This window comes from Electrophorus electricus, chromosome 21, assembly GCF_013358815.1.
Source record: "Electrophorus electricus isolate fEleEle1 chromosome 21, fEleEle1.pri, whole genome shotgun sequence".
In the NCBI taxonomy this organism is placed as follows: domain Eukaryota; kingdom Metazoa; phylum Chordata; class Actinopteri; order Gymnotiformes; family Gymnotidae; genus Electrophorus; species Electrophorus electricus.
In genome coordinates, this window is record NC_049555.1 from 15,260,875 (window position 1) to 15,282,846 (window position 21,972).

The 21,972-nt window shown below is 46.1% G+C and overlaps 4 protein-coding genes across 7 annotated transcripts; 3 read left to right on the forward strand and 1 right to left on the reverse strand.

Moving 5' to 3' along the window:
* Positions 1-1,763: 1,763 nt before the first annotated feature.
* LOC113588449 (spermatogenesis-associated protein 2) lies at positions 1,764-4,245 on the forward strand. 2 transcript variants are annotated; one of them, XM_027027623.2, is made up of 3 exons: positions 1,764-2,468; positions 2,721-3,751; positions 3,846-4,245. In XM_027027623.2, exons 1-2 carry the CDS (start codon positions 2,133-2,135, stop codon positions 3,732-3,734), a joined length of 1,350 nt encoding a protein of 449 aa, XP_026883424.2. In that variant the 5' UTR covers positions 1,764-2,132; the 3' UTR covers positions 3,735-3,751; positions 3,846-4,245. The 2 variants fall into 2 exon arrangements, with proteins under 2 accessions (XP_026883424.2, XP_026883425.2); XM_027027624.2 differs by having other exon boundaries at positions 3,876-4,245.
* A 103-nt stretch (positions 4,246-4,348) lies between these two features.
* Positions 4,349-13,555, reverse strand: tk2 (thymidine kinase 2). The gene is made up of 10 exons (XM_027027625.2): positions 13,395-13,555; positions 11,878-11,915; positions 11,633-11,707; positions 6,860-6,913; positions 6,130-6,219; positions 5,938-6,011; positions 5,762-5,850; positions 5,428-5,507; positions 5,252-5,332; positions 4,349-5,140 (listed from the first exon to the last, which is right to left on the reverse strand). Exons 1-10 carry the CDS (start codon positions 13,525-13,527, stop codon positions 5,054-5,056), a joined length of 801 nt encoding a protein of 266 aa, XP_026883426.2. The 5' UTR covers positions 13,528-13,555; the 3' UTR covers positions 4,349-5,053.
* Positions 13,556-13,751: 196 nt separating this feature from the next.
* On the forward strand, positions 13,752-15,369 carry LOC113588444 (chemokine-like factor). The gene is made up of 4 exons (XM_027027615.2): positions 13,752-14,183; positions 14,287-14,442; positions 14,559-14,654; positions 14,840-15,369. The coding sequence occupies exons 1-4, from the start codon at positions 14,049-14,051 to the stop codon at positions 14,951-14,953; spliced, it is 501 nt and encodes a 166-aa protein (XP_026883416.2). The 5' UTR covers positions 13,752-14,048; the 3' UTR covers positions 14,954-15,369.
* A 95-nt stretch (positions 15,370-15,464) lies between these two features.
* On the forward strand, positions 15,465-21,519 carry cmtm3 (CKLF-like MARVEL transmembrane domain containing 3). 3 transcript variants are annotated; one of them, XM_027027617.2, is made up of 6 exons: positions 15,465-15,722; positions 16,408-16,563; positions 16,825-16,920; positions 18,338-18,452; positions 19,333-19,391; positions 20,445-21,519. In XM_027027617.2, the coding sequence occupies exons 1-5, from the start codon at positions 15,624-15,626 to the stop codon at positions 19,359-19,361; spliced, it is 495 nt and encodes a 164-aa protein (XP_026883418.1). In that variant the 5' UTR covers positions 15,465-15,623; the 3' UTR covers positions 19,362-19,391; positions 20,445-21,519. The 3 variants fall into 3 exon arrangements, with proteins under 3 accessions (XP_026883418.1, XP_026883417.1, XP_026883419.1); XM_027027616.2 differs by lacking the exon at positions 20,445-21,519 and having other exon boundaries at positions 19,333-20,041; XM_027027618.2 differs by lacking the exons at positions 16,825-16,920; positions 20,445-21,519 and having other exon boundaries at positions 19,333-20,041.
* Positions 21,520-21,972: the final 453 nt, after the last annotated feature.

Here is a 21,972-nt window from a genome sequence, read left to right on the forward strand (position 1 = left end):
TCATGTTTCACCATTATGTATTTTTTGTTACAAAAGTGATCTCTCATGTATTTCATGACTCTCCCACATTGTCCCCCAACCCTAACCCAACAACCCTAACCCTATAACCTTAACCTAACCCCAACCCTATAACCCTAACCTAAGCCTAACCCTATAACCCTAACCTAAGCCTAACCCTATAACCCTAACCTAAGCCTATAACCCTAACCTAACCCTATAACCCTAACCCTATAACCTTAACCTAACCCCAACCCTATAACCCTAACCCTATAACCTTAACCTAAGCCTAACCCTATAACCCTAACCTAACCCTATAACCCTAACCTAACCCCAACCCTATAACCCTAACCTAAACCTAACCCTATAACCCTAACCTAACCCTATAACCCCAACCCTATAACCTTAACCTAACCCCATCCCTATAACCCTAACCTAAGCCTAACCCAATAACCCTAACCTAACCCTATAACCCCAACCCTATAACCCTAACCTAACCCTATAACCCTAACTCTATAACCCTAACCTAACCCCAACCCTATAACCCTAACCTAACCCTATAACCTTAACCTAACCCCAACCCTATAACCCTAACATAAGCCCAACCCTATAACCCTAACCCTAGTGAACTTTCTAGTGAAGTTAGCCACTTTGAAGGTAAAGTGGGAAGGGCCGGACACACATGTTTTGAATTTGTTTACAGTCTTAGTTGAAGCAAGCACAAGAGTTGAGTTCACATTCCTCCAAACTAATAATATGATCGAAGCCAGAGGGAAACTGGGGAATGAAGGGTGCTTTACCACCCCCTAGTGGATAGTAGAGGATCTCCATGTCCACAATTATACATTTTTAAAATCCCCACAGAACACACCCACCACCCAAGGAAAAAACTTAAGGAAAAAACAGATCAGTAACATTAACTACTAATGTAACTATGTTTTAAAATAAGAAAGAACAAATAAAAACAAACTCTTAGGTCAGTAGCTTGTGATAAAAGTGGGATAAAGTCTCTTTAGATTTCAACTTTGGGGGAAACACTGCTCACAACATCCAACCTAACACGTTACATGAGTAGTGTGAGGGGGACAGAAGAATAGCAATAAGTTTGATTTATATAGTGGCTTTCACAGACACAGGGTTGCTTTACAATGATAGTGGGGGGGATAAAATTAAATTGACAAATTGATAACTCAATAATTAACAAATACATATAAGAAAAGAAGTTATGAAAAGTGTTGGGAGAAGAGGCGTGTTTTAAGTAGAGATTTGAAGGAGGAGAGTGTAGAGCAGACGGAGAGATTGAGGTAAAGTGTTCCATAGTTTTGGGGCCATGACACTAAAGGATCTGTCTCATACAGACACCAGTCTAAACTTGGGGATGGAGAGGAGACCTGCAGTGGAGGACCAACGTGTACGGGTGGAGCAGTACGGGTGTCAGAGTTGAGACAGATAGGGAGGTGAAAGACCGTGCAGAGCTTTGAATGTGAGGAGGATTTTTAACTGATGTGTTCAGGGACGGGGAGCCAGTGTAGCTGATGTAGACTAGGACTGATGTGGACTGATTTCCTTATATGAAGGAGGATTCTTGCGGCTGAGTTTTGGACATATTGAAGTGAGCGGATGGTTTTGTTATGTATGCCAATAAGGAGAGAGTTACAGTCATCAATTCTCTCAGGCGCTGTCCTGTCTAGGCACATTCTTTCCTACCCCTGTAGATGTCAGTGTTTCATCTGAAAGCTTTTCTTTCGAAACAGGAACCACAACAATGCTTCCTTGCATACAAGATACCAAGTCGGTATTACAGGATTTAACTCCAATAAATCATTTCTTATATTTACAATAAATGACCTTTTTTTCTAAGTCCGCTTTGAACCCGCCGCTCGGTACGTGTGTGCTGGGTTCCTACAGGCAGCGTTGGCAAAAGCCGAAGGAGCAAGGAGGCGCAGCATGGAGGCGCACGGGGGTATTTGCTGTTCCGAGGCTTGTAAGGTCACTAGCGTGCAGGCGGATGGGAGGCGCGCTACCTGCCAGCGCGCATCATCGCGCTGTACTCGCGTGTCATCGAAGCCTACTTTCGCTTCCTTGTTTTAAACGCTCGGCACGAGTAGACAAACTCGCATCACCAGCGAAACAAAATGAGCGACAGTATTAGCGATCAAAGTCGTGTTAGGCAAACAGTGTTGGACAGTTACCTGACGTACTACAGCAGCGTTTGGGCTCCTGGAAACGGCAAAGTGTGCAGGGACCCGCAGGTGCGCGAGGACGCGCGGCAGGTGCTGCAGGCGGCGGCAGACCCCGCAGAGAGGTTCCTCGCGCTGGACTTCTACGCCACGGTGGCCCAGTGTGCGCGACACACCGGCACACACCTGGCGCACTGCCTCGCTAGCTTTAGCAAAGTTGCCGAAATGCTTGAAACGCTCTGTGTCAACTTATTCCTGTTCCCGTGGAAGAAGGAGATCAAAACGTTGAAGGTAATTTCCCTTCGGCGTCTCTAATACTTTTGCTTTCTATTTCAGTCTTAAGTAAGAATTTTATTCACGTCATTCATCCATATTGACATTTATAGTGTCCGCTTTATTTTCCATCTTTGTTTTTAAAGCTCTTTTAATGAAGCGAAACTGAGCTCTCCTCGCCACTGTCACGCGCGCCGGAGTGAAGTAATCACACGTGTCTGGCTCACGCTGCTAACGTTAACGTTGTTAAACCTTCTTGTCTTCTTTTAGACATTTACCGGTCATTTCGTATATTTCATTCAACCAGTGCTACCGCACGACACTACCAAAAGTATTCTCCAAAGTATCGGTTACTGCCTTGAAAACGACACGGAGTATAAGATGTCAAATCATGTTGACCTAGACAAGGTGAAGGAATTAGGGTTTGACCTTTTTCTCGCGAGGCTGGAATGCGAGTATCTCCTGGAGGTCATGGGTGAGAAGTCCCATGCAGAATGTCTGGAGATCTTGTCCAGCAGAGCATCTCCTCAGAGGCCAGGAGCTGGAGAGGCCCTGGACCCCATGGGCTGTGCAGAGGGGAGACCGCCGAGGTCCATCGTTATCGACGACACGTCCATCCTGGAGATGCAGAAGAGTTACCCAGACCTGGCCTTTCGTCAGAAACCCATTTTCACAAAGCCTCAGACAGCTCAGAGGAACAAGGAGCGGACAAAAGACCCGACGCCAGCGCAGCTGCACACAGTCGGTATCGACATGAGTGGCCCCCAGTCCATCGCCTTGCACACGGAATCTCCCACAATGTTTAGAAAACTACAGCTCCCAGAGTCAGTAGTGGAAGCGCAGTCCACGGAGGAGAAGCAGCCTCGAGTGCTCTGTGTAGGATCTGTACACCACCGACCCGGCTTCAGCCAGGCAGGAGCCACAGACGTGCTGGAGCTGACGGAGAGGCTGTGTAACGTGCAGGTGAAGGACTTCGGTGCTGACGAGCCCCTTAAATACCCCACAGAGGAGACATCGCAGGCCCAGCAGTGCCAAGGAGGTGTGGACTGTGCTGTGTCACCCCTGTGCGCCTCCACGGAGGAGAAGCAGGCGGTGCCGTGCACTCCGTCCCAGGACCCGTCCTGCAGACCTGCTGCTGAGATGCCACAGAACGACCCCATCAAGGAGCCCCCGCACTCCTTCTACATCCCTAATTGTCTGAGTGGGTGTAGCCCAGCAGTGGCACTGCCTACAGATCAGCAGGCAGAACTCCAGCCCACTGAGCTGTGGTCACACTGTCTGTAGGTGCTGCAGGTGTGGAGGTATGGAGTTTATTAATGAATTCTGTCTTTAAAACAAGAATAAAACCTTAACGCATGTCTGTGACCGTCGTCTTTGATGTGTTTATCATTACAGAATCTTGCTTACCTCACTGCCTTCCTCCAGGGTTCATCTCTGGACCACCCAGACCAGCTAACACAGCTCTTCTGAAGATGGATCAGAGGTTGGAGCTAAACACTGCAGGATGGCGGAGCACAGCCTTACAGCAGCATACTGGCGTTCCTGTCGTATTCTCACGCTGATCTGCTTAATCAAGTCCATTCTTATTCTACAAATTGCTCATCTCTACCGTCAGAAAAAGGGACTGTTTTAACCATACAAGGTGAACAGTGTACTGGTCATATACGGTGTATAAATATGACAGAAGAAGGTTCTTAAAGTGTTGAATTTTCCCATTTTTGTTTCTCAGGTTAATTAACATTTTGTGCTCTACATGCTTTATGTAGTTATCTGTGCCTTACTTGAAGTTAAATTTGCACATGCACGTTGTACATTGCAATGAGTTTCTGTGATTATATAAAATTCAGTTACTAAATATTAATGTAAAGTCACTTGAGGGTAAAGAATATTAGCCAATATTTCATTTGCTAACTCTTTATATGGACTATGCCATAAAAAAGTGACTTTATTTTAAACAGGTAGGCTGAACAGATTTCAACAAATTATTAAAATTGAACCTAAAACTATACAAACTCTTCCTGTAACAAACATTATGTGGAGAGTTGATCTTCATGTGCTGAAGGTAGTTCTTGGTCTTCGAATCACCAGTGCCTTTCTGAAGAATTGTCTTTTACACATCAAAATAAATAAGCTCTTCAAAACCACGTTATTAGTCAGTTCTCTCGCATTTTCACAGTCCAGTTTTACATCATGCTTGTACATGAGCAGACAGAACTCTCTTTGGACATGTGAAGTCGTTCTGTGGTCAAACCGTTTCTTGGCTTCTGCGCGTGGTCCACTTCCTCCATTCACACAAACATATACATCAATATGCTAACAATGACATAATGGACTACAAATACAATAATGCAATTCAATCCCTACGCATGAATACCGTGTGTCTTCCAGTGCGTCCCCGTCCCGTTCAGTGGGGGCGAGTGTATGGTTAGTCTTGAGACTGGGAGCAGAGTAAACATGGATTTGTGGACACGGAGGATTGACATGAGGACCTCTGCAGTAAGCAACTGATAAAGTGCCTGCATGCTAAAAGACACATGGTACACATGCACATATGGTGAAGGAGAAACCATGCTCCGTCTCACTGGTGTCCTGCTGACCCAGAGTCAGGCATGATGCGCTGTTAAAATCCTCTCCCTGTTCTCCTCATACTGACGGATCATCTTCTGGAGGTCATGATCCGCAGGAATGACCTGCACATGAACACAGAATGCTCAGTCTCCTTGGACTAGCCAGCTACACACAGCTGCAGTCAGCTTCAGTCATCACCGTTCAAGTTACATGAAAAAAAAGGAAGAACTTACAAGAACTGGGGCAGGAACCTTAAATGTGGTCTGGTTTATCAACCAGTCCTCATACAGGTTATGAATAGACTCCAGATATTCCTGCAATGGGCAGAACACAACATCATGTTTAAAAGTTAATCATTTTTGTGCTTTATTCAAAGTTAGATTCATTTTCCAGATTCTTCCGGCCCTACCATGGGTATGACCTTCTCCTCCTCCCGACACCGCTGCTTCAAACGCTCGAGGCAGGTCTGTGGCGACGTCTGGAGGTAAACTGGAGCGGGGAAAAAAAACCGAAGAACATTTTATTCTGAACTAGACAATTTTCACAAACGTACACAAAGCTCATCACACAAATCTTAGTCACACTGGATTTACTCCCCGATTCTGTTACTACAAAAATAGCTCATTTCACAGTTCTCACATCTGTAGTTACCATCATTCAAGTTCCTAACCTACCTATGTTAAGCAGATGTAAATGTGTGATATGTATTTATGATGAATATTCATCTGTGTTTGTGAATTTACCAATCAGGTCTACAGGAATGTCAATGTTCTTAATGATCCAGTTGAACCACTCGGTCAGAACAGCAAAGTCCACCTCTGGCATCTTTCCACTGAGATTGAAACAGGGAACACCACCACACTCAGTCTCTAACACGTCATCCAGGTCGACACCTGGGAAACGACAGCAGGCTACTTACCTTTTGAAGAGATTTTCCACAAATATATACTTAGCGCTGTAGATGGACCTCTCCATCATCCTCACCGGTGCTAACTGGAGGAGAGAGGGGAGTGAAAACAGGTCAGTCATCAACCTTCACCCCAGTGCACACTACCCTGAGAGCACCATTACCCCCGTGGACAGGTCCACGCTACCCTGAGAGCACCATTACCCCCGTGGACAGGTGCCGGTCCAGCATGGTCAGCTGCACATACGTCTGTAGCGTGATCCCCCATCGCACTGGGTCCTCGTACATCAGAGCCTTGGTGGGAAAACAACACCCCTTATTTACACGTTTTACAAACCGGGACTTCACTCGATCGCATGAAAAGCGATCACACTGCGATCAGATCACTCGAACCACGTTTATAATAAAAGTGTACGTTGTTTTCAATATCTGTATAAAATCATCTCAGCCTAGTGCTGACAACATGGTAATTTCTCACAAATGAAACTGAATGTCTGTCCTTGTATATGGAGGAATAACAGGAGTTCTGCATCAGTAAAACCAGGGGACTCTTTCCCACCAGTGCTGAATACTCGCTGAACAGTAACGGTACTGGCATAGCTCACTGTCTCTCCTGCTGATGCAAGGGGCTCACTGGCCTCTTCAAATACTTTCTTCCATGATTCACTGGTAGTAGAGGCTTAGTAGGAAGTAAAACAGGAACAATGTATGTATTGGTGTGTTTTCACAGTTTGCATCTGGTCTCACACGTCATGGTGAAGAGTGAAAGCAATACCAACATTCACCCAGATACGATCAGGACGTGAAACACAAATTAATGCAAAGTGTAAACAGGCCTCTCATTCACACCTGACAGCAATACAACATTAATACTCTATCCCAATCCCCACATCATGTGTAAATCATTATCCATCACAATTATTGAAAAACTTACGAGTGGATTGTGTCCTTGCACATTTCTCCATTTGGAAATAGGTTCTGTCAGCACCTGCAAAAGTGCAACACAAAGTGTCCAGTTCAGCACGGGTGGTGCGTTCAGTAGTTTAAATACACATGGGCAGGGTGGTGTTGATGTAATAACAAACACACTGTGGAATCGACACACTGTGCAATACATAACCCACGATACTAGCTCAGCCTAACCCTAACTAACCATACCCTACATACCCCACTACTCACATCCTTAACCATACCCCACTACTCACATCCCTAACCATACCCCACTACTCACACCCCTAACCATACCCTACATACCCCACTACTCACACCCCTAACCATACCCTACATACCCCACTACCCACATCCGTAACCATACCCTACATACCCCACTACCCACATCCGTAACCATACCCTACATACCCCACTACTCACATCCCTATACATACCCCACTACCCACATCCGTAACCATACCCTACATACCCCACTACCCACATCCGTAACCATACCCTACATACCCCACTACCCACATCCGTAACCATACCCTACATACCCCACTACTCACATCCCTATACATACCCCACTACCCACATCCGTAACCATACCCTACATACCCCACTACTCACATCCCTATACATACCCCACTACCCACATCCGTAACCATACCCTACATACCCCACTACTCACATCCCTATATATACCCCACTACTCACATCCCTATACATACCCTACATACCCCACTACTCACATCCCTATACATACCCTACATACCCCACTACTCACATCCCTATACATACCCCACTACCCACATCCGTAACCATACCCTACATACCCCACTACCCACATCCCTAACCATACCCTACATACCCTAATATTCAGATCCCTAACCATACCCCACTACTCACATCCCTAACCATACACCACTACTCACATCCCTAACCATACCCTACATACCCCACTAATTAGATCCCTAACCATACCCTACATACCCCACTACTCACATCCGTAACCATACCCTACATACCCCACTACCCACATCCGTAACCATACCCTACATACCCCACTACCCACATCCGTAACCATACCCTACATACCCCACTACTCACATCCCTATACATACCCCACTACCCACATCCGTAACCATACCCTACATACCCCACTACTCACATCCCTATATATACCCCACTACTCACATCCCTATACATACCCTACATACCCCACTACTCACATCCCTATACATACCCTACATACCCCACTACTCACATCCCTATACATACCCCACTACCCACATCCGTAACCATACCCTACATACCCCACTACCCACATCCCTAACCATACCCTACATACCCTAATATTCAGATCCCTAACCATACCCCACTACTCACATCCCTAACCATACACCACTACTCACATCCCTAACCATACCCTACATACCCCACTAATTAGATCCCTAACCATACCCTACATACCCCACTACTCACATCCGTAACCATACCCTACGTACCCCACTACTCACATCCGTAACCATACCCTACGTACCCCACTACTCACATCCCTAACCATACCCTACATACCCCACTACTCACATCCGCAACCATACCCTACATACCCCACTACTCACATCCGTAACCATACCCTACGTACCCCACTACTCACATCCATAATCATAACCTACATACCCCACTACTCACATTCGTAACCATACCCCACATACCCCACTACTCACATCCGTAACCATACCCCACTACTCACATCCGTAACCATACCCCACTACTCACATCCGTAACCATACCCCACATACCCCACTACTCACATCCGTAACCATAACCTACATACCCCACTACTCACATCCGTAACCATAACCTACATACCCCACTACTCACATTCGTAACCATACCCCACATACCCCACTACTCACATCCGTAACCATACCCCACTACTCACACCCCTAACCATACCCCACATACCCCACTACTCACATCCCTATACATACCCCACTACTCACACCCCTAACCATACCCTACATACCCCACTACTCACACCCCTAACCATACCCTACATACACCACTACTCACACCCCTAACCATACCCTACATACACCACTACTCACACCCCTAACCATACCCTACATACCCCACTACCCACATCCCTAACCATACCCTACATACCCCACTACCCACATCCCTAACCATACCCTACATACCCTAATATTCAGATCCCTAACCATACCCCACTACTCACATCCCTAACCATACCCCACTCCTCACATCCCTAACCATACCCTACATACCTCACTAGTTAGATCCCTAACCATACCCTACATACCCCACTACTCACACCCCTAACCATACCCTACATACCCCACTACCCACATCCCTAACCATACCCTACACACCCTAATATTCAGATCCCTAACCATACCCCACTATTCACATCCATAACCATACCCCACTACTCACATCCCTAACCATACCCCACTACTCACATCCCTAACCATACCCTACATACCTCACTAGTTAGATCCCTAACCATACCCTACATACCCCACTACTCACACCCCTAACCATACCCTACATACCCCACTACTCACACCCCTAACCATACCCTACATACCCCACTACTCACATCCCTAACCATACCCTACATACCCTAATATTCAGATCCCTAACCATACCCCACTATTCACATCCCTAACCATACCCTACATACCCCACTACCCACATCCCTAACCATACCCTACATACCCTAATATTCAGATCCCTAACCATACCCCACTACTCACATCCCTAACCATACCCCACTACTCACATCCCTAACCATACCCTACATACCTCACTAGTTAGATCCCTAACCATACCCTACATACCCCACTACTCACATCCCTAACCATACCCTACATACCCCACTACCCACATCCCTAACCATACCCTACATACCTCACTAGTTAGATCCCTAACCATACCCTACATACCCCACTACTCACATCCCTAACCATACCCTACATACCCCACTACTCACACCCCTAACCATACCCTACATACCCCACTACTCACATCCCTAACCATACCCTACATACCCTAATATTCAGATCCCTAACCATACCCCACTATTCACATCCCTAACCATACCCTACATACCCCACTAATCACACCCCTAACCATACCCTACATACCCCACTACTCACACCCCTAACCATACCCTACATACCCCACTAATCACACCCCTAACCATACCCTACATACCCCACTACTCACATCCCTAACCATACCCTACATACCCTAATATTCAGATCCCTAACCATACCCCACTATTCACATCCCTAACCATACCCTACATACCCCACTACCCACATCCCTAACCATACCCTACATACCCTAATATTCAGATCCCTAACCATACCCCACTACTCACATCCCTAACCATACCCCACTACTCACATCCCTAACCATAACCTACATACCTCACTAGTTAGATCCCTAACCATACCCTACATACCCCACTACTCACATCCCTATACATACCCCACTACCCACATCCGTAACCATACCCTACATACCCCACTACCCACATCCGTAACCATACCCTACATACCCCACTACCCACATCCGTAACCATACCCTACATACCCCACTACCCACATCCGTAACCATACCCCACATACCCCACTACTCACATCCCTATACATACCCCACTACTCACACCCCTAACTATACCCTACATACCCACTACCCACATCCCTAACCATACCCTACATACCCTAATATTCAGATCCCTAACCATACCCCACTAATCACATCCCTAACCATACCCCACTAATCACATCCCTAACCATACCCTACTTACCCCACTAATTAGATCCCTAACCATACCCTACGTACCCCACTACTCACACCCCTAACCATACCCTACATACCCCACTACTCACACCCTTAACCATACCCTACATACCCCACTACTCACACCCCTAACCATACCCTACATACCCCACTACTCACACCCTTAACCATACCCTACATACCCCACTACTCACACCCCTAACCATACCCTACATACCCCACTACTCACACCCCTAACCATACCCTACATACCCCACTACCCACATCCCTAACCATACCCTACATACCCTAATATTCAGATCCCTAACCATACGCCACTACTCACATCCCTAACCATATCCTACATACCCCACTATTCAAATCTCTAACCATACCCTACATACCCCACTCACACACCTAACCATACCCTACATACCCCACTACCCACATCCGTAACCATACCCTACATACCCCACTACCCACATCCATAACCATACCTACATACCCCACTACCCACATCCGTAACCTTACCCTACATACCCCAATACCCACATCCGTAACCATACCCTACATACCCCACATCCATATACATACCCCACTACTCACATTCCTAACATACCCTACACATAACCTGCATATAACCCACCACTATACTTACAGTTCACCAACCTTAACGAACCATACATCTATTTTATCATTATATTGAAGTTGTTCTGTGTGTATTCTACATGACCCCATACAAAATAAAAGAATGTAGCAACATAAGACACGTACCACAATGTAATTCAGTTTGTATTTGACCACATTATTTTTACAGTGGGCTTTAACCCAGGAGCCCTCACCTGGGTGTGGTAAGGTGGAGGTGGTATGGGTACAGAAAAGGAGGGGAACTCAGGTGTGTGATTAGGCACCACCCAGGCTGTGTTGGATGGGGTAATTATGGTTGTGATCTTACTTCTGTGTTACTGGTTTTGCTGAAGTATTCCAGACACGTCGTTTTGCCACTGGCAATGTTTCCTTCAATGCAAATCTGTGAATGCAAAACTGCACATTACGCTCGCAACTTCCCCAATCTTTATAGCACAATGATCACACATGCTGTATGAGCATTTACATGATATTACACAAGTCCCTCATACTGACGTCCACACACTGGAAGTACATTTAAATGTTCAATTTTGACCAAAATAAAACCCTCACCACTGATTTTCTCTGCTCGCCATTTCGGACCAGGTTTCCTTGAGAGGGAGACAACGTAATCAGACAACCTGAGATTGGGATAGGATCCAGCGGTCTAAAGCAAAAGCGTGAGAGCGAAGAGAAAAAGATGGAGACTTTGCACGCACACACAGCAGAACGCAGGTACACAATACCACACCCACACCCACACACACACAGCAGAACGCAGGTACACAATACCACACCCACACACCCACAGCAGAACGCAGGTACACAATACCACACCCACACCCCCACAGCAGAACGCAGGTACACAATACCACACCCACACCCACCCACAGCAGAACGCAGGTACACAATACCACACCCACACCCACCCACACAGCAGAACGCAGGTACACAATACCACACCCACCCACACAACAGAATGCAGGTACACAATACCACAGCCACACACACAGCAGAACGCAGGTACACAATACCACACCCACAGCCACACACACAGCAGAACGCAGGTACACAATACCACACCCACAGCCACACACACAGCAGAACGCAGGTACACAATACCACACCCACACCCACAGCAGAACGCAGGTACACAATACCACACCCACAGCAGAACGCAGGTACACAATACCACACCCACAGCAGAACGCAGGTACACAATACCACACCCACAGCAGAACGCAGGTACACAATACCACACCCACAGCAGAACGCAGGTACACAATACCACACCCACAGCAGAACGCAGGTACACAATACCACACCCACAGCAGAACGCAGGTACACAATACCACACCCACAGCAGAACGCAGGTACACAATACCACACCCACAGCAGAACGCAGGTACACAATACCACACCCACCCACACAGCAGAACGCAGGTACACAATACCACACCCACACCCACCCACACAGCAGAACGCAGGTACACAATACCACACCCACACCCACCCACACAGCAGAACGCAGGTACACAATACCACACCCACCCACACAGCAGAACGCAGGTACACAATACCACACCCACCCACACAGCAGAACGCAGGTACACAATACCACACCCACCCACACAGCAGAACGCAGGTACACAATACCACACCCACCCACACAGCAGAACGCAGGTACACAATACCACACCCACCCACACAGCAGAACGCAGGTACACAATACCCCCCACACACACACACACACACACACACACACACACACACACACACACACACACACACACACACAGCAGAACACAGGTACACAATACCACACACACTGCTGGAGTAAAACCAAGCAAATGAAAAGGAAATTAAAGATCCGTCAGCCAGTGCAAAGCACCACAATACACCCCAATAAAGAGCAGGTGTAAATTAGGGGGTTAGTTAGAGTTAGTTATCTTGGACAGCTAACGGGCAAACCTTTAACCTACACGTAAGTCCCGTCTGCACTATTACCTTTACAACTACACGTTCCATTGTAATCAACTACACATTCCATTCGGAGGCGCACGACTCGGTCACGAGGTTAAACGTCTTACTTTGGCTGAGAAGTTTGCTGTTGCTATGAAGTGTGTTGGTGAGAAGCAGCCGCCAGTAACTGTGCGCACGGAGGCAGCGGAGAAGGGGGAAGCTCCGCCGAAAACGGAGACCAGCCTCGCAGACCACCGCCATGAACTCGAGCCCTCAGTGTTAGACTTCCGGGTTAGAGCTATCTTACGTCATACGTGTACTCGTGGTTTCCGCCACCACGCCTCTCTCTCTCTCTCTCTCTCTCTCTCTCTCTCTCTCTCTCACTCTCTCTCTCTCTCTCTCTCTCTCTCTCTCACTCTCTCTCTCTCTCTCTCTCTCTCTCTATCTATCTCTCTCTGTGTGTGTGTGCGAGAGAGAGAGAGAGAGAGAGAGAGAGAGAGAGAGAGAGAGAGAGAGAGAGAGAGAGAGAGAGAGAGAGAAAAGCCCTTTTATTATACATTAAGGCTAAAAAATAAGAATTTTGCGAACAGGAACATTTCACTTTTGCCTTTAATGTGTAAAAGTTAATCTTTGTAATACTATGTTTAGTATAAGGAGAGAGTTTAGTTATTTGTTCATGTTTGGTTGATGTGTAAGTGAATGCAAGCCCTTAATTTAAAAAAAAGTTATCACTGAGTTATTTCACAATGATATGAGAACACATGCTACTAGGAGGAAGTTGAATGTTAAGCATTTGTACAGGAAGCAAAGCAAAACGCTGTTGTAGGATGATGGCTGACAAGACATCTGCTGTCGCCTTGGAGGTTGACTTGACCTTCCTGAAATCCAAAAGAGGACTTCTGAAAATCGCAGAAATGGTGCACAAACGCAGAGTGGCATAGAACATCTGCTGCTAGACATGACTATACTCTAAAATGCTGTCTAAAGGTTCATCTCTGGATCTTCTGAATTTCTCAACAGGTGAGCCTCTTTGTGGCGTTTGTGTGTTTTGCGGTGGCGTCTAGTTCACCGTACCTTGTAGCCACGTCTATGGAGCTCAGCATTACCCTGGCTCTGCTCCTCCTCTACCTTCTCAAGCTCAACAAGAAGCTGACTGCCTTCTTCTGGCCTCTGATTGTGAGAACAAGCTTTTACACCTAATTAAACACAGCACAGGAGACAGGACACATCAGGTGCACATCTGTGAGTGGAGAGAACAGTAACAGTCGTTTGTTGTCGTTGTTTTTTAACAGGATGTGTTCAATTCGTTCTTTGCCGCAGCCTTTATGAGCACGGTCAGCCTTGTGGCTGTGTCTATGTATACACAGAAGGGCACTTTGGCTGGGGGTGTAAGTAACCTGCTCATTCACACACAACTGTGTAGAAGGCTAGAAACAAACATCCTCACGTTTACAGAAGGTTTACATAAACATAAAACATGTTTACATAAACGTGTAATGCTATCTTTATATTATTACTTATAAAATAACTGATATAACCTGTGTCCTGACTCTGATTAACCTGTGTCCTGTAGATAGTGGGGCTTGTAACCTCAGCCCTGTGCTGCCTGGATGGGTTTTACCTCTTCAAGAAAATCACCTTCAACCTGCCCACAGCTGCGTGCAGAGTGGAAACGTGTGATACCTGATTACATCTTTATCCTGATCATCACACACCGCACCTGAATTCATATGAAAAATGATACAGACGTGCTCTGCAACAGTTATTTGTTATTGTATATTTAGACAATAACAAATAACTGTTGCAGAGCACGTCTGTATCATTTTTCATATGAATTCAGGTGTGTGATTGTGTCTGGATTATTCATTGCAGATGTTTTTTGTGTGTGAGGATTACTGATTGCAAACTGATTGCATCTAATCAGTAGTGATCATAATGTGTGTGTATTTTGTGTTTGCTTCTTTGTTCATTCAAGATAAATATACACCTGCAGCTTTTGTATGAGTATTTGACATTTTCTAACTTAGACATTTTCTATCTTTGATAGCATTACCAGCAAGTTATGTTTCACATATGTATTATTAAAATAGCGTTTGATTTTAACCAGTTGTCGTTAGTGAAAGCCCGTGAAGCTTAAATATGTTGAATATATTCCAACGGCCAGAACACAAGCGTGAGCATAAAGACAGCGAAACTTCCGTCCTGTCCGCGAGGGCTGACTCGCAGATGCTGCTCTTTTGTGTGCTGCGTTTCCGCACCGTCATGACTTCCGTTTCCATGCCGACGTAAGTTGGAGCTGTGCAGACCCGTGCAGCACGTCGCGAGCGCTCTGGGCTGTAGCACAGTGGTTGTGCAGGATGGCGGACAGCCGGTCTGGCGCGCGGAGGGCTTGCGCCGTCCTCCTGAGTAAGGACTTCGTGTCTTCGCGGAAAGGACAGCTTCTGCTGGGAGAAGTGGTACGGTGGTCGCGAGCGTGCGCACTTTACGCTTCTGACCTCGCAGCTGCTTTATAACGTTTAGCTGTCGGTAGCAGAAGGCTCGTGGCTTTTACGGTCATTCGGACATGTAGTTTATAAGAATTTTAATTTGAAAGGCGGAGGGTCGCAGTTTTGGCTGCAGGTCCCGTTACACGTCTCAGCTACTCTCACAGGCCGGGGAGTCTCGCGCTGATACGTTTTAAGCGTAAAAAGTTAAAAGTATTAACAAAGTCTTAACAGCGTCTTAACAGCGTAATCTCTAAAAGTAAAAGCGATCGAAGGTCTGTAGTATATTATCCACGTTGCGCCAGCTTCCTAAATAATGCAAAGACCTAATGAATCACGCTGGTTACTGGGAGTTCGGAGTGGCTAGCAGGCTGAACGCCAATACCACATCTGCGTGTCTCGATCGTGTCTATTTGTACTTTATGTTCAAAGACACACATAACTGTCCCCTGCGGCTGCCACGCTGCTCCCACGACCAGCTTGGCAAGCATTACGGCTGAACATCCTTTAACTCACTAATCTCTCCACAACTGCTTCTCATTAGAGTGAGAAGCTGCTGTCCTGCGCCCAGTCTGGACAGCGGGAGTGTGTGGGTGACGTCTGGGTCCAGTGTAGCTGGGAGATCTGTGCTCTTACACGTTTCTCACGTTTTGTCCAGGCCTCGTCCTTTATCAGCTTTGTGTGCTTCTGTGCGTCGACGGCAGCTGTCTTCGTCACTGCTCCCCTCCTCGCCTTCCTCACCGCTCTCTTCCTCCTCTTCGCTTATTCCACCAAGTTCAATGAGCGCTTCAAAGGCTTCCAGTGGCCCCTAATGGTAAGCCACACCCACACAGCCCCGCCTGCCAGCCCCGCCTCAGCCCACCTAGTCCTTCACAGACAGGAGTCATTAAAACAAAATAGATAAACATGGGAACTGTAGTTATTTTAAACCACACAGTCATTGTGATTATTAACTAACAGTAACAGTTTTTGCCCCGCTGTGATGTGTTGGATGAACAGCTGTACTGGCGCTCTGAAGACTGGCTCGAGTGTGCGGTGATGCTCCTGATTTTATCGTCGTGTTTTTCTCCACTAGGATTTTCTGCGCTGTGTCAGCGCCTCCATTGTCTTCTTCATCATCTCCATAATGGCAGTGTCCAGGTACCCAGATGGATCCTCAAAAGCTGCAGGAGTAAGAAAATATAACCACACCCATAACCATGCCCTGCCTGCTTAACCAAGCATAAAACCACACCCTGTCTTCTTAACCATGCCAATTATAACACTCTTTCTTCATAACCACACCCTGCCTTCATAGCCACGCCCACAACCACGCCCTGTCTTCTTAATCGCGCCCATAACCACACCCTGTCTTCTTAACCACACTGGCTGCATTCATAACTACAACTCCTGCTTATATAACCTTGCCTTTTATAGCCATGCTCTCTGCATTCATAGCCACGCCCTCTGCATTTATAGCTATGCCTGCTACATTCGTAGACATGCTCTCTGCCTTCCTGATTCATCCTGACTCATCATTCAAATGGAATATCCTATATTAATCACTTTAAAGCTCCAGGGAGCCTAACTGTCTAGTCTCTTTCTCTTCTTCATTTTGCTCCCAGTTTACTGGTTATTTCTGAATTTCTCCCCTTTCACTGTAACACAGGTGTTCCTGATTTATTTCTGAAGGGATGAAAACAGACACTATCATTTCATTCTCATCCTGACAGAAAATCCTTTCATAGATATTTTTAATATTTTATATGTTCCCAAGGAGACTAAAGATGAGGGCCCCTGCCTTGTTCCACTGGGTTACAAATATAACGTTATCTGATGAACATGCAGCCTGAGCTGGAGTGTCTTCTGTCCCACAGGCGTGTGAACTGGAGTGTCTTCTGTCCCACAGGCGTGTGAGCTGGAGTGTGCTCAGTGTGCTCTGAACACTTGCTCTGTCCCGCAGGCGTGTGAGCTGGAGTGTGTTCTGTCCCGCAGGCGTGTGAGCTGGAGTGTGCTCAGTGTGCTCTGAACACTTGCTCTGTCCCGCAGGCGTGTGAGCTGGAGTGTGTTGTCCCGCAGGCGTGTGAGCTGGAGTGTGCTCAGTGTGCTCTGAACACTTGCTCTGTCCCGCAGGCGTGTGAGCTGGAGTGTGCTCTGTCCCGCAGGCGTGTGAGCTGGAGTGTGCTCAGTGTGCTCTGAACACTTGCTCTGTCCCGCAGGCGTGTGAGCTGGAGTGTGCTCAGTGTGCTCTGAACACTTGCTCTGTCCCGCAGGCGTGTGAGCTGGAGTGTGTTCTGTCCCGCAGGCGTGTGAGCTGGAGTGTGCTCAGTGTGCTCTGAACACTTGCTCTGTCCCGCAGGCGTGTGAGCTGGAGTGTGTTCTGTCCCGCAGGCGTGTGAGCTGGAGTGTGCTCAGTGTGCTCTGAACACTTGCTCTGTCCTGCAGGCGTGTGAGCTGGAGTGTGTTCTGTCCCGCAGGCGTGTGAGCTGGAGTGTGCTCAGTGTGCTCTGAACACTTGCTCTGTCCCGCAGGCGTGTGAGCTGGAGTGTGCTCTGAACATGTGTTCTGTCCCGCAAGCGTGTGCTCTGAACACTTGTTCTGTCCCGCAGGTGTTTGGCTTCATCGCCACCATTGTTTTTGCGCTGGATTTTTATTTCATCTTTAATGAGCTGGCGGACTTCATCAAGGGGGGCGGGACTAACGAGGAGCCACAGAACGCAGAAGGTAATTCACCTCCTACTTCTGCCTGACCAATCACTGTCTCCTCTAACTTTAGCTTAGGGTTAGATTTGGATTTTAATTGGATATTAATTTGGATAAGTTGGATATTAATTGGATATTAATTTGGATATTAACTGGACTCCATTATTCAGTCCTTTTTCTATTGCAGGAATCATTTATTTGTTCATGTTTATGCATTTCACGTTTCTGTCCTCCGTCCTTCCTTCTTGCATAAATTAAATACATTTAAAAAGAAATTAAATAAATTAAAAAGAAAACTGAAAACTGGTTTTAATATTCATAAATCATGAATACTGAAGTTGTGGGATTCCAAATTTCAGCAGTATGAATATCCCAAAGGAAAACTGAGTGACGTTTAGACACCCAAACCGCACCATGTAGAATATACGAAGGTAATTCATGTAAAAAACGAAACAAAACATGCAACTTATAAATGATAGAGTTACTGTGTGTAACTCTTATAATTATAACAGTGTGTGGTTGGCTGAGGTCATGGTGGTTTGGTTTTTCCATGTTGTGTCATTATCTCAGTGCTGGTTGTGTTTAGAAAAGCTAGATAGATTCTCAGAAAACAGGAACTAGAGGTTTGAACTTCAGCTTGCAGAGTGTGTTCTGGTGCCACATGGTTGTTTAGTTTGTGGCTATGTTAACCAACAGGTTTCCACTATTGTCATCTACATGTTAAAAGGAAAAAGGCAACGAAAGAAAGCCAATAACTCAGGTTTCCTTGAGCATAGACGATGTGCTAAACGAACATCTGACTGCAATCATGTCATCTCATCCAGATTCCGCCAAACGTACTGAGGTGTAGTTTGTGCTGTCTGCTCATTTTGCTAAACTGTCCCTGGGGTTTGGTTCACAGACGGAGACTTGGACACGGACTCAGACTGAGTGTCCTTATACCAGAGGACCATCAACAAGGTGACCACTACAGTGCATAAACAAACACAGAGTAAACAACTTAATCCAAAGCCATTCAGTAAAAAACCTAGTTTAGTGATGTTTGGAAGTTTGTGTGAATGTGTGTGTGTGTTAAATTGATGACTTGTTCTGTATTAGTAAACCTGTGAGATAGGTGTGTGAACGTTATTGTGTTCTGCCTTTTGAGGGCAGCTCTGTTTTCTTTGTGTCTGTCCTTCCCATGTGTTGGAATTAAGGAGATGCATATTTTGAAATATAGGTACATAAATGAGTGGGTTACACAGAAATGTTCTTTTTTCATAACTGAACGCAGCGGTTGTTGAAATACCGTGCTGAAAGGGTGGAGTCTGGTCACATCCATCCGTCCAGTTTCCATATTTTCTGTTGGTTTGAGATATTATTCTGTGATGCCTTTATTACTGTCATATTCACTTCTTACCAAAGACACACATTCCTGGTCACGGCCCTAAAAAGGAACCATGTGACATCATACAGAATTCCTCCGGGCATGTTGTTTGGTTTTAGGGAACGAGCAATTGTGTTTCACATTAGCACAAATGCAGTGTTCCTGATGTGCTGGTGTTTATATGAAGCACTGAAAAGCTTTAACTTTACTACATTAAATACACTTCTAATGAACTCAATTTGTACATCGTTGTCAGGAATGTTTCATTGAAAATTATTGTACATTTGTTGTCATATTTGATGCCAATATCTGAGGCCCCAAATCCTTCTTGAGTAGCTTGGTAGTGTCTGTCTATCCCAAGGGCTCTGGTTCTACAAGCTGAAATATTACAAAGAGTCACAGCCTGTCTAAATTAATTTATTTGAGTAAAGGTTTACAATCACAAATCAGCTGAAAGTTTGGAAAAAAGTGTCTGTAAATCTACACACAGCTCCATAAATACAAAAATACACTTTTGAAATACAGCTTTGCAGAGTAAGATGCGTATGAACAGTTTAACATTGAGCTAAAAATCTCCATCACAGTATCTGATCCTCCATCCTCAATGTGTTCAAATGTGTTACAAATTTTTACATTTTCATTTTTAGCTAAGGTTATATTCAGATATTAAAGCCTTGAGACGAAGATCTACCACGTATCAGCTAAAAGCAGACATGAGTCATGATTTAAACTCAGCACGGTACAGCAGTGGAGGAGGAGCTTCTGCTCCAATCCAGACTTTCAGCATGCTGAAGAAAACACCGACAACCTCCACAATATCCCTCTAAGACAGTTTAGTGTTCATGATATTTAAATGATATTGTCTTCAACATATCATGGTTGACAAAGTAAGACACTGAAGAATAATTATAAGTGGACAAATTGAAGAATGTTTATTCCTCATTAAAAGTGTTAATAAAACAGAGAAACTCAGAACTTTAGCGATATACTCTTGACTTTGGTCTCATGTTAATTTGGTCTCCTTCTCCCAAAGGTTAAGTGTAAAGGTTGCTAGTGTTTTGGATTATATCATCTTCAGCAGCGGGGGTTCTCTGTACCTGCTGTGCACATGCCACACATACTGCTGTCATACACCCCTACAGACAGGCCAGGTGGTCAGGGTGAACTCTAACACACACACACACACACACACACACAGTCGCACGCACTCGCACGCACGCACTCGCGCGCACACACACGCATAGAGAATAAATCCGTACTATATGAATGCATTAAAATATCTTCAGTACATTTGCACAGTCACACAAACGTGTGATTTGCAGCTGCTGCAGTTTGAGAGCAGATCAGCTGTTTGTTAGTGTGAAGCTCCTCCAGACAGGAAGCTCTCCTTAGGACAGATCAGGTGGTCCCAGTTCAACTGATTCATCACACCCACTGGTCCCAGTTCACCTGGTTTATCACACCCCCTGGTCCCAGTACAGCTCATTCATGCTGACTCCTGTTCTCTTCTGATCCGAGGCAGTCAGCTTCAGGAATGTATCACACTATCAGTCTCTATCAGACTCAATCAATACACTAATATCTGGTCATTTAAAAAAACTTACTTAAGTATTAACCCTTAAAAAGTGTGCGTGTGAATTAAAGGAAGGCTCCACCCATGGCCAGCAAGACACCGTTTAGATCACGCAGTGTGGGACAGACACGCCCCCTCTAGCTCAACTTCCTGAGCCTTCGGGACCATTTCATCAGAATCTTACTGGACAGAGCAGCTGAGCGAGAGAGCAGTAGAGACCGCAGACCTGTTAAACGCCAGAGACACCTGTCTCACCGCACACACATCCTACTGTGTGTGTGTAAGAGAGAGCGAGAGAAAGACAGAGGGAGAAGTTTGACTGAGGTCTTTGTGTGTGCGCATGCATGTGTGAGGTGGTGTGTGTGTGTGCACGTGTGTGAGGTAGTATGTGTGTGCGTGTGTGAGGTGGGGTGTGCGTGCGTGTGGTGGGGTGTGTGTGCGCATGCGTGAGGTGGGTGTGCGTGTGCGTGCGTGAGGTGGGGTGTGTGTGTGCGCGTGTGTGCGTGAGGTGGGGTGTGTGTGTGCGCGTGTGTGCGTGAGGTGGGGTGTGTGTGTGCGCGTGTGTGCGTGAGGTGGGGTGTGTGTGTGCACGTGTGTGCGTG